Genomic DNA, 11,712 nt, shown 5'->3' on the forward strand with positions numbered 1-11,712 from the left:
TCTTTTTTTATTATTATTATTATTTAAATTTTTGATTACGTGTGTGAGTGTGTGTGAGTGTGGGCTTGTGTCCTTGCGTGCAGTGCTCAAAAAGCCCAGAAGAGTGTGCTGGACTCCCAGAGGTGGAGTTACAGGTAGTTTGTGACAAGCCTTATGCTAGCGCTGAAGTCCAAACTTGTATCCTCTGCGAGAGCAGTACAAAGCCATCTCTCCAGCCTGAGGGTTAGGGTTGCGATTTTTATGTCGCCAGCATTCATACCTATCCTGACGCCCATAGAGTTCACAGGCAGGGACTGGACATGCCTGACACTGGATGAAAAAACCCCAGGGCCTGGACTGTGTGTCCTGGAGGGATAGGGAGAAGCCAAGGATTTGTGGGCTTCACTTTCCACACAGGAAACTGAAGCTTTTGAGAAGTGACTCACCTAAGGCTACAGATGCTCTAGGGGCTGGGGGCTAGTGCTATGGAGCAGTGACAGCCCCCCTCCCACACACACCAACCATGTTGACCGCCACTGCACACCAGCATAGGCTGGTGGGTCAGTAAATCACTGGATTTTCATCTAGGTTTTTTTTTTTTTTTTTTTTTACATTAAGATAGGAAATCCGTGTCCAGCTGTGACAGCGTCCTGTGTGTGTCAGTATAGCTGGAAAGTGTCCAAGCTGGCTTCCTCCTGCTCCCTTGAGCAGAGCTCCTAGCCAGTATGGGCAGCGTTCCATAGTTGGTTAAGCCCTGTACACCTATCTGGGTGAGCAGTCTCTATATCCCCACCTGAAGGCCTCATCCTCCCAGACCTGGGTTCCTTGGTGTGGCTCAGAAAGTTGGTGCCTGCCATTGTCACTTGCACCCTTGCTTGGAGACTGGTGAACTCATCTGCTGTTGATCTCCAAGTCAGGTCCTCACTGGAGGCTTTGACTGAAGGAGGCAGGGGTAGCCCAGCCCTTCCCTGGTTGCCATTTCACAGTAGGTTGAGTGGCCTTTGGTTCTGTGAGAGTTCTCGTGAACAAGGAGTTGCCTGTTTAATCACTGCCTCCTAAGACAGGCATGCGGGGGTGTCCAGTACCCAGTGGCTGCTCAGGAAATGCTGATGTTGTAGTCGAACCATGATTCTATTCTTCTGCAGGTCACCTGGGGCTGTGCTTGGAAGTGGCAGGCAAAACCAGTGGGACTCCCAGATCCCGGTTGAAGCAGGCTGTGTGTCAGGGGCTGGGGCACTGTGTGTTCAGTGGGCTTGGTCCAGCTTGCATGTTCTGGTGGCAGAACCTTGGAGAGATTATTTTGTCCTGGGTGACCCACGACATCCCCCAACAGGTATTACTCAAAGTTGTCTCAATGTCCCAGGGCTGTCCTGTGTCCCTGGATCATTTTTGCCTGGCGCCTAAGTCACAAGGACTGAGGAGACACTCTGACTTCTGCCATTCAAGGGAGCCTAAGATTCAGGGGGTGTCACCGCCCTCTGGTCCTTCTACTCTCGGTGCAGCAACCCCTCTGGCCAGCCAATCATCCAAGGAACCAAGCTGCCTGAGAGGACCCTAGTCCTTGGCCCCTCCCCTGAGAGAAAGGCTCTAGGACAGCCTGGTTCTTGCTAGACTCAGGTGGGGTGGGGCTGATGGCTGAGGCACCCGGCTGAAAGCTTTGATCCGCAGTGGGAGGAGCCTGTGTCCACGTGAAGGGGTCTGGATGGATCTCTGTGGGCACAACCTTTTCTCCTGAGATGGGTGACTGGAGAGGGAGTGAGTTCAGGAGACATTAATGGGAGCCTATGAGTCCCTGTGCATGGTGTGTGTGTGACCACAGTGTTGGGTGCCGGGTGGACAGTTGGGGTTGAACTGCCCTGTGACTCTTGTGTGGTGGCTTCCGATGGGAAGAAGAGAAACGGCTGAGAGCAACCCCCCACGCCCCCACCCCCCCTTGAGCTGGCCCTTTGGCCGCCGAGGGCTCCAAGGCGCCGGCCCCGCCCTCCCAACGGAGACCACGCCCACCAGTGCCCCCGCCCAGATGGGAGACCCCGCCCCCGGCCTGCTTTTGCGCTCCGAGCGCTCCACGCTCCGCCGCCGCGAGCAATGGTTCACAGGGCCCGGCGCTGGGCGTGCGGCCCCTGGAGGGGGCGCAGAGCCGGGACGGGACGCCACGGGGTCGCCGGGCTTGCTGCTAGCAGCCGACTATCGTCGTAGGGGACACGGGGCGCGCGTGGGCCGGGGTGAGCATGAGGACTCTCCGCAGGTTGAAGTTCATGAGTTCGCCCAGCCTCAGTGACCTGGGCAAGAGGGAGCCGGGCGCGGCGGGTGCGGACGAGCGGGGCACGCAGCAGCGCCGGGCCTGCGCCAACGCCACCTGGAACAGGTAAGGCGCGCAGCCCGGAGCGGCGTGGCCGGAGACAGCACCGCGCCACTTTGCGCGCAGCTCACCCCGCCGCCGGGCCGCGCGCGGGGAGGGAAGTGAGTGCAACGTGTCGGCAGCACGAGCCCACGATCGCTCCCCGGGGACGGGCGGCCGGGAGCAGGAGGCCTCTGAGCCCCCACTTCGCAGGGGCGCACTTGAACCTCGTGGGCCCCCGGCAGGGCGCCGCTGCACTTCCTGTATGCGTGTCGGGCCCTCGACGCGGGGTGGGCGGTGGCTTTCCCGAGTTGGACCCCGGGCCTCCCAGCTGTCCGCGGGGGTGCGCCAGCTGCCAGACATTCCTTACCGGACCCTTCCGGAGGCCCATCCAGGACCAGCCGGGCGTGGGAAGCCCCTCCCCCAGCTGTGCTCTCAACCAGAGAGAGTCACAGATAGTTCTTTTAGCCCAGTTCCCCATGAGTCTCCTCTTGACCCTTCAAAAAAAAGAAAGTATTTCCACCCAAAGTAAAATAAGGATCGAGGGAATGAGGCAGGCTGTCGAGGGAGGTCTGTGGATGCTGGCTCTCCACTCCATCCCTCCACCTGGCAGTAAAATCCTGCCAGGTGCTTCACCCTCTGTGGTCTGCCACTAGGGACACGGCTGTCTCTTGGACACATGCTTTCTGTTCATCTAGTCTCAGAGCAACCCGGGAACACCTGGGTGCCAGCTGAGACCCTCTAATAAGCCGCAGCCTGCTTGAGAGCTGAGACTACCTGCCTCAGTTTCCCTCTCTCCTGGGCCTACACAGGTCTCCTCATTGGGCTGGGAGCAGAACTGTGAGAGAAGGAAGACTCCTTTTGCCCCAGAACTGCTCACCACTGTCTTCATCCCCTTCCTTGTCTCTGGCCAGGGTTTAGTGGAGCCATGCTGACTTTTGGCTCAGATTTCAACTCCACTCCTCTGCTGTGTGGCCTTAAAGCAGTTTGCTTACCATCTCTGGTCCTCAGTTTCTTTATCAATAATATGGGTGAGTGACTGTTGGATTCAATGTGAAGATTTGTAATAAGGCTGTGAGCATGATTTCTGGCACACAGTAGGTACCCTGTTGACTCAGAACTCAAGTCTGGGCACATTCAGAGAACGCCTAGAGGAGTAGTGCCTAGGAAGTTATTAGAAGCAGTTTCGAGGAGACCCTTTCACCCCATCTGGGGGCCTCTGGCTCAGAGGGCTTAGACGGCTCCACGTCCCACCTGTCACGGTTGTGAGAAGATTTACTCTTTGCCAGAGCTGGGGGTGGGGGTGCAGCTTGCAAGGAGAGATCATCCAAGTTCTCCACAGTTTTTCCCTTTGGTGGCTTATCAGACTACTGAGGCTTGATGTTCGCTCCCCTCTCTCCAGCCTTTGGGTGGGAGGCTCTCCCTGCCAGGGGAAGCAGGCTCTGGCTGTGTTCTGTGCTCCAATCCTGTGCCAGCCTGTTCAGGGTCCTCACCCTCCTAGCCCCCGATCCCAGCTGGGAGATTCGGGGTCACCCAAAGCAGCCAGGACCCATACTGTACAGCACTGCATGCCTTGAGGCCTGATACCCTCCAAGGCAGGCGCACAGACATAGATAAGGGAAGGGACTAGAGATGGTGACCCAGAGTCCCCTCCCAGCCCTAGCTCCTGCCTCTTTCTGCCCCTTTTCCTGTGCCTGCAAGGGCTCCAGGACATCATCCCTAAGCAGGGTCAGGAGAGCTGTGTTGGCCGCCTTTATTCTGGCTAATCCTCTAAGCTGTGGTCCTCATTTTTCATCTCACGACCATTACAGCGCTGGAGTCATATTTCCCAGTCAGAAGCTTTAGCTTTTTACTAGAGACTGTCCAACCCACTGAAGTGACACTGGGTACAAACAACCGTCAGATTCGGTGCACAGTTATTGCTATGTCCTAAGATAGTCCACTCACTCACTCACTCACTCACTCATTCATTCATTCACTCATTTTCTCCATGTCAGCTTGACCAGGCTGAGGTCTTAATTTAGGAGCGAACAGCCTGCTCAGAGCCAGAGACCCAAGGCCAAGTCGGAAAGTAAATGAGGGGCTATGACAGGGAGAGGTGATTGTGGTGGCTTAGCATGTGGAGGAAGTAGAATGGAGAACACTGGACTGCTGGCCACTTGGCCCGCCCCTGCCCTCCATGCTTGCTAGGTGTACAGGAACACAGGAAGCTCTCTGAAAGAGGCATGGCGCTGCCTGCCTGTCCCCTACAACCATGTGGAGTCTGGCTGCTGTCCCAGAGCTCAAGGGTATAGCAGGCCTCCCCACCTGGCTTAACGGCTCTCTCCTACCAGGGAGATGCCTTGCTGTCCCCTAGCCTCTCACCCTAGAGGCTCCAGAAAAAACTCCCAGAAGCTAGCCAGTACCCACAACAGATCTAAGGTGCCAGGGGAACACATGGGGGAATCCTAGCCTTTGAGCCTTTACTCATCCAGTGCCTCATCTCTGTCCCCCAGCAGGTAGAGACCCTGGGCGGGAGCAGGGGAAAGAACCCCTGCAAAGTAAAGTGTGCCCCTGCCCCTGCCCTCCCCCTCCTCCTCCCAAGTGAACCATCCTTCTCCATGTCCATAAAAAGAATGAGGACATGAGAGGAAGGAGGTGACAAGGATACCCTCTGACAGTAGGGTCTGGGATCTGAACCAGGCCTGCCAGGGAGCCCAGTGTCCAGGGATGCCTCTGAGTTCCTGTCCCAGCTGGGAATGGAGAAGCAAGCATTGGTGATTAAAGCTGATTCCAGGGCTGATGGCCTGAACTCAAGTGGGAACAAAAAGCAGCAGGGCCCTCGGGAACCTGGGTTTTAGCACGTGTTATACACATGAGAAAATTGGGGTTCAGAGAGATGCAGGAACTACCTACACCTTAAATCCCTAAATCCCACCCAGGCCTGAGCGTCCAGGCTAGGGTCCTGGGGTTCCCGGCCCTCACTTACCTTGTCTTCTCAATCTGCCCTGGGGCCTAGTCTGGAGTGGGCCTCTCTCCATCCTCCCTCACTCCAAGAAGCTGACAGGTATTTTGGTTTGGTTTGGTTTGGTTTTGGTTTTAGTTTTGTTTTTTTGTTTGTTGTTTGTTTGTTTGTTTGACTTTAGAAAGCCTCCAGAGTTAGGGAGAATCAAAAGGAGCAGGGTCTAACCTGTGTATCCTAAAGGGTTGGGCCAGGAGGGACTGTAGGCCACTGCCTCATTTCAGTTCTGGTCCCACCGAATAAAAGATATGACCCTTTGGGCTTTCTAAGTCTTAGCGTTTTCTTCTATAATTGTAAACACCATGTTGGTGTTTACAGTGCTGAAGAGACCACATAGAGTGGCTGGTCCATGGATTGGGTGTGGCCCAGGTGTCTTGTGCCCATCCCTGAAAGGCCCCCAGGAGGTGGGCACTGTGTGCGTTCAGCTCTTTAGGGTTAGCAGAACAGTGACCCCCCCCCCCAAAGTGTCCCTGCCCTAGTTCTCAGCCTGTGGATGTGGGCTCTCTTGTGGCTAGGAGACTTTGCAGATGTGGTTATATTACAGTTGCTGAACTGAGGTGGGGGCCCAGGCTGTTTAGGTGGCTTGGTGTGGTCACAGAATCTGTGAAGGGTGGGACAAGTCAGAGAAGGAGCTGTTGCTAGAGTCCTGTCTTGCTGTCCTTAAAGACAAGGAAGAACCTCGAGCAGAGGGACTCAGGTGCTTCCCAAAATCAGACAAGGTAGAACGTAGAACCCAGAGCCACCCTAAGAGACAGCCGTGTTACACTGTGCTTCAGCCTAGTTTCGCTGAGTGACCGATGTCAGAACAGATTTGGCTTTTGTTAGACTAAATGGTTTTAGCAGTTGTGAGAGATTCACCTCTGGCTCCTCTTCTTCCCTACGTGGTCTCAAGGACCAACCTTCCTCCCTAGGCACTAAGGGCCAGGTCTGAGGTGCAGGCATGGCCTCCTGTTCTGTAGCTGCCCCCCGCCCCCCGCCCGGCAAATAAGAAACAAGTTATGCCTCTAGGGGACTCCAGAGCAGGCTGGGAATCTGGGAAAGATGGTGTTCCCACACCGCCCTACAGGAATCTCAGACTCTTGGTGAGATTGTTCATCCTCAGTGGAACCAAGGCTGGCCTTCAGAGACCTGCCCTTCCTCTCGGGGCTAGGCGGCCCCTCCCCTGGTGGTCGTCTGTCTCAGACTGAGCTGCTGTTGGGCCTGGCTTCTGCTTTTCCCTGTGCCCACCCAATGAGGTCATACACGCTCCAGGGCCAGAACCCAGCCTGCTTGCACAGAGAGCCTTGTTTTCTGGAAGATGCTAGAGGCCAGAGAGGGGTGGGGCTTTACACCTGAGGATGCCCTCCCCTGGCCTCACCCGGAAGTCCCTCCACTTCCTGTGGTTTCCTGGGGACCATCTGCAGATGTCCTGACTGGGCTTGCCACACTGGCCGGGAGGCTGTGGCTGAGAAAGGCAGGGTTTCACTTCTTTGTTTCGGGATGACAAATCACATGGAGTCCCCTGACCCTCTTCTCCCTCTCTCCAAGTAGCCGACAGGTTTTGATTTTTCGTTTCCTTGGTTTTTTGCGGGGGTCGGGGGTTGTTTGGGGTTGTTTATTTTTTATTGTTTTGTTTGTTTGTTTGTTTGGGTTTTTTTTTTGTTTTGATTTGGTTTGGTTTACTTCAGAAAGCCCACAAAGCCTCACAGAGCAAGGAAGAATCAAAAGGAACAGGGTCTATGCCCAAAGATGGGACCAGGGAACCATAGGCCTCATTTCAGTTCTGGATCTGCTGAATAGAAGATGCGTCCCTTGGCCTCTCTAGGCCATAGTGTCGTCTATAATTGAGGTCTGACTGTCCCCACCACATGTTGGCGTTTAAAACACTGAGAGACCACATGGGTGGTCCGCGGGTTGGGTGTGGCCCAGGTGTCCCAAGTATCCATCCCTGACTAAAATGCCCCTAGGAGGTGGGCACTGTGTTCATTCAGCTCAAGGGAACACCAAGGCCTGGAAGCTAGAGCAGGACTAGGAGCTAGCCTAGAAGATGGACAGGAGGCTATGTGGTGGTAGTGGTGGGGGTTTGCACTTCAGGACTGTTGGCTTGGCCATGGCAGCCTAGGGTAATGCAGGAGGGGAGAGTAGTTAAGTAGCCACCTTCACAACCAGTGTGATTCACACCATTGACAACCGGAGGAGCCCAGCCCAGGAGGGGTTCCAGTGCACCAGTACCTTTGCACCCCAGGCCACAGGGAGCCAGGGAGGACCTTATCTAGGCAAGGTCAGGGTGTCTCCTTAGAAGGTATAATGGAAGAGGAAAGACAAACGGAGCCTTGAAAACCAGGGCTGCTCCTGCTTCGGAAATTCTAAACCTCCATTGTCTGCTGTAATGGAGTCCCAGTCTCCTCAGGGTGTGCTTACCACCCCATACCCCTGATCCATTTCTCTGGGCAAGGCCTCCCCAGCATGGTAGGAAAGTTCTCAGGCATCACTGTGAACCAAGTTCAAGGGAAGGCCCAACAGTGGTCCGGGACAGGCAGACTTTACCTAGCAGTGGAGAAAGGTTAGTCTAGTGATGACATTGACTCAGCATGCTCTGAGTTGATATAGGCTGTACAGGCTGAGAGGAGTTGTGACCTGGAAGAAGGGACTGAGTAAATAGAGGAGCAGGAGATAGCCAAGCAGAAGAAAGGCATGTGCGAATGTCCTGGGGCCAGCAGCAGCTTCCCCTGAGTGCCCTGTTAAGCACAAGGAGGCTGGAATGCTATGGGGCTCAGCTCAGGGACTCTCGGCCATTCACACAAGGCTCGAACTTCATGCAGTTCCCAGGGGCCAAACCCAATCCATCACCTGATAAGTGGATAATAAAGTTTTATTTAAATACCTGCTGCAGGAGGCTGAGCAGTCCCCGGGCCTTTCACAGCTGACCCTCTGGCCCTTTAGAGAAAAGCATTTGCAGCTTCCTGCTTCAGAGAGTTTTAGTCAGCGGAGCTTGGACAGGTTCAGCCTCACTGTTCACGTTTCTCTGCCCCGGGGAAGAGGCTGTGGGGGCTGGGACCCCAGTGGCTTATGGGGGCTCCGCCACAGGACTAGAAGCTTGGGGTGTGGAGGCAAAGTCAGGACCTGGACATAAGGGAAGGAAAGAGAGAAGAGATGCAGAAGGCCCCCAGTCTCTGGCCCAGCGGGGAGGGTTGAGAACATGCCGGAAGGAAGGAAAATTCTGCCCAGGTTGGATTCCAGGGCCTGCAGGATGCCTGGCAGGTTTTGGTGAGCCAGAGTCTGTGTCAGGAGCCCAGACCTGGAGTTGTAGCAGGGTGTGGGCACGCCCATGATTTCAGGAGGGTCTGAGTGGGACTGGATGGGACTGGATAGGTGGGAGAAGGCAGGCCTGGAGGGAAGTAAGAGGCCCTGCGCTTCTGGGTGACTAGTCTCCTTTCTACCCACAGTATCCACAACGGTGTGATTGCCGTCTTTCAGCGCAAGGGGCTGCCCGACCAAGAGCTCTTCATCCTCAACGAGGGTGTCCGGTGAGTGTAAGCCAGTCCTGTCCGGGAAACCCCGTCCATGCCGCTGGGGGAGGAGGAGGGAGGGCCCACACCCCACCCTTCTGGGGACGCCCTTCTAGGGTCAGCAGGGTGGAACTTGGACAGTGGCTCGAGATAACGTCCACATTCCCTGCCGCCCGGTGCATTACAGAGGATATTTATCCTGTCAAAGAGGAAGGGCCCACCTGCTTAATGACCCACTGCCATTCCGGAAACCGTCCAGCCACGAACACCCCTCATTTCCTTTGACTAGCTGGGAACCAGGTTGTGAAGCAGCTGAGGACAGAGGAGTGCTCTCCTGCTGCACACCAGGTCACTGTGCTTTGAGACAGTTCACAGTCAGCATTCGTAGGGGGAAGAGAATGGAGTTCCTAGTGGTCAAGCTACCTCCCCCGGGTCACACAACTGACATAATGAGGCACTTCCAGTCTGTGTCATTAACCCCCAGCCCTGACCCAGAGTACCCTGTCTCCAGCTCCAAAGTATATCTGCAGAAGTCAACAGCAAATCTTCCATTTGCTGGCCGAAGGGGAGGCGAAGGGATAATAGGACAGGGGTCAGCCACATCATACCTACCTGAAAGGGCCTTTATGTGGGTAAACTGAGGCCCGGGGTACTGGGAACAGCATGGAGCAAGATGCCTCTGAAGTCCCTGTGCTTGTCACTGCTAACAGTGCCCCACTGCTCGCAGTGCGTCTGTGAGCCTAGGGAACCCATTATATAACAAATTTAAACGATCTGCTGGCCAGTGGGGTTGGCCAGGGAAGAGCTCCAGCCTGGCATGTGTGAGGGACGCCCAGGGTCTAACCCCAGCATCACACATAGGGAAAGAATCTGCTGGGTGCATAGGGTACCTGCATCTTTAAATCCACAGAGTGGGTGGAGCCCAGCACTGCACCTCCTTGGCCCTTCTGATTCTGACTGCTGACTCCTCTCTGAGAGGCCTGTAGGCCTTGGGGGCTACCCGGCTCCCTAGGATGGATTGGGGGCAAGGTTTAGAGAAGCCACCCTGTGTCCCAGCACCTGACTAGAAGCATGGTGATAAGGGATACTGACTAGCTGCCTTTTCACCAGTGCAAGACAAAATGCCGGGGACGTGTGCGCAAGCACGCATGGTGCTTGCTGCGCCTTTAAGCCTTCCACACACACAGCCCTTGGGTCCATGCCTTTACGTCTGTATTTTATAGGGTCACTGGCTGCCGGTTGAGTGGCTTGGTGGCTAAGCTAGAACCCAGGTTCCAGCTCCAGGGTCCATGGCCATTCAGAACCATCCCTTCCCACTGTAGTCCTGTACATGTGGCCACATTAACTACGACTGGGGCTGGGAATGTGGCTCAGTCCCTAGAGTGTTTGCTGAGCACTGAACCTGAGTTTCAACTCTAATATCAATGGTTCACTCCTGTGATCCCAGCACTGGGATGGTAGAGGAAGGAAGATCAGGGGTTCAAGGTCATATTGAGTTTAAGGCCATCCTGACATATCTGAGACCCTGCCAGAAACAAAAATATTCTTGGTCTGATTGTGCTTCAAGCACACAGCTCATCATTGGCTTTGATCCATGGATGGAATCATTGATGGCCATGTCCAAAAGTTCCCCACCATCACCACAGTAAGGGCTAGATACTGACATGGACAGGGGTGTATTGGCATGTACCTAGGTAGGGACAGTTGGACCACATGACTCTTCTCGCTTTACATGTGCACACATGTACATAGAGCCTTTTGTGGTTCGGTCACACGGACATCCCCAGGTACTCCCACCATGAGGTAATCACAGGCAGTAGCTCCAGCTGCATGCCTGTGGTGCAGAGTGTAGCCTCCCCAGTGCTCCCTGGCCACCTGTGGGCCAGTCAGCTGTCCTGAGCACTAGGTCACCATGACTTGGTGCTGTGTATTATGGACAAGGTACAGAGATACTCAGTGGTGTGAATTTCCAGGCCCATGATGCACCTGCTCAACCACCGTCCTCAGCAGACCTGCCTTTGTGCACACACTCTGCAGAGTCGCTTGTGAGAGAAGCTTCTCTCTCAGGACACCATCGCCTTCATGGTCCGTATGAGAGTCAGTAAATTGCCTGGGTCAGCACTTTGTATCAGTGTGGACTAACAGGAGACTGAGTGTGTTCTGAGCATGTCCAAGATGGACCCGGCCACGCTGTTGGCGATCATCAGCTGGAGCGGGTGCATCTTTTGCTTTTTGAGACAGAGTCTCTTGTAGCCCAGGCTGGCCTACAAATTATACGTTAGCCAAGGATGACCACAGTCTCCTGACAGATGTGTGCCATGGGCATCCTGCTATGTGCATATAGTTTGGATGTAGGCATTTTCCATTTCCAGTGCATGTGTGGGAACAGCGTCCGCTCCACGTGGCTGACTTGCTTTTGCCTCTGCTGGTCACGTCCTCTTTCTGTTATGTTTTATGTTTGTGTTTGGTTTGGGGTTTTATCCCTCATATGTTTCTAGTTCCTATGTGGCCTGTCCTTATTTTTGTTGTTTGCAGTTCTGGGAGCTGAACCCAGGGCCTCATATATGCAGGGCAAGTGTTCAACTTCTGAGCCACCTCTCCAGCACCTGGTCTGTCTGTTTTTATAAAGCAACTTAGGGGAGGGGGGTCGTTACTGGGAGACAAGGAGATGGTGCAGTCATGTGCCAGATTGTGTGTGAACTGAAGGAAGGACAGATGACCGAGACCAATCACAGTAACTTTGAAGGAAATGCCAAACTCAACTTCCAATCAGGATGGGGGAAGAGCTTATAGCGTAGACACTCACTGTATGGAAACTGAGCTAGGACCACGCTGTTGGGGGTGGTGTTAATTAAGCCTGAGTAACTCAGATTTGTATGTATCGGAACTGTGAAGGGTGAGGCCTA

General features: G+C 54.6%; 1 protein-coding gene across 15 annotated transcripts in view; it reads left to right on the top strand.

The window, feature by feature from the left end:
* Positions 1-11,712, top strand: part of Prr5 (proline rich 5) — a 42,444-nt gene that overhangs the window by 16,489 nt on the left and 14,243 nt on the right. For 5 of the 15 annotated variants that reach the window (XM_087557485.1, XM_087557486.1, XM_087557484.1 and 2 more), the window contains 2 exons: positions 2,225-2,344; positions 8,744-8,824. In XM_087557485.1, the coding sequence (XP_087413611.1) occupies positions 2,235-2,344; positions 8,744-8,824 (191 nt within the window). In that variant the 5' untranslated portion in view covers positions 2,225-2,234. 15 annotated transcript variants of the gene reach the window in all.

The sequence above is a fragment of the Rattus norvegicus genome, chromosome 7 (genome assembly GCF_021556685.1).
Source record: "Rattus norvegicus strain SHRSP/BbbUtx chromosome 7, alternate assembly SHRSP_T2T, whole genome shotgun sequence".
In the NCBI taxonomy this organism is placed as follows: Eukaryota; Metazoa; Chordata; class Mammalia; order Rodentia; family Muridae; genus Rattus; species Rattus norvegicus.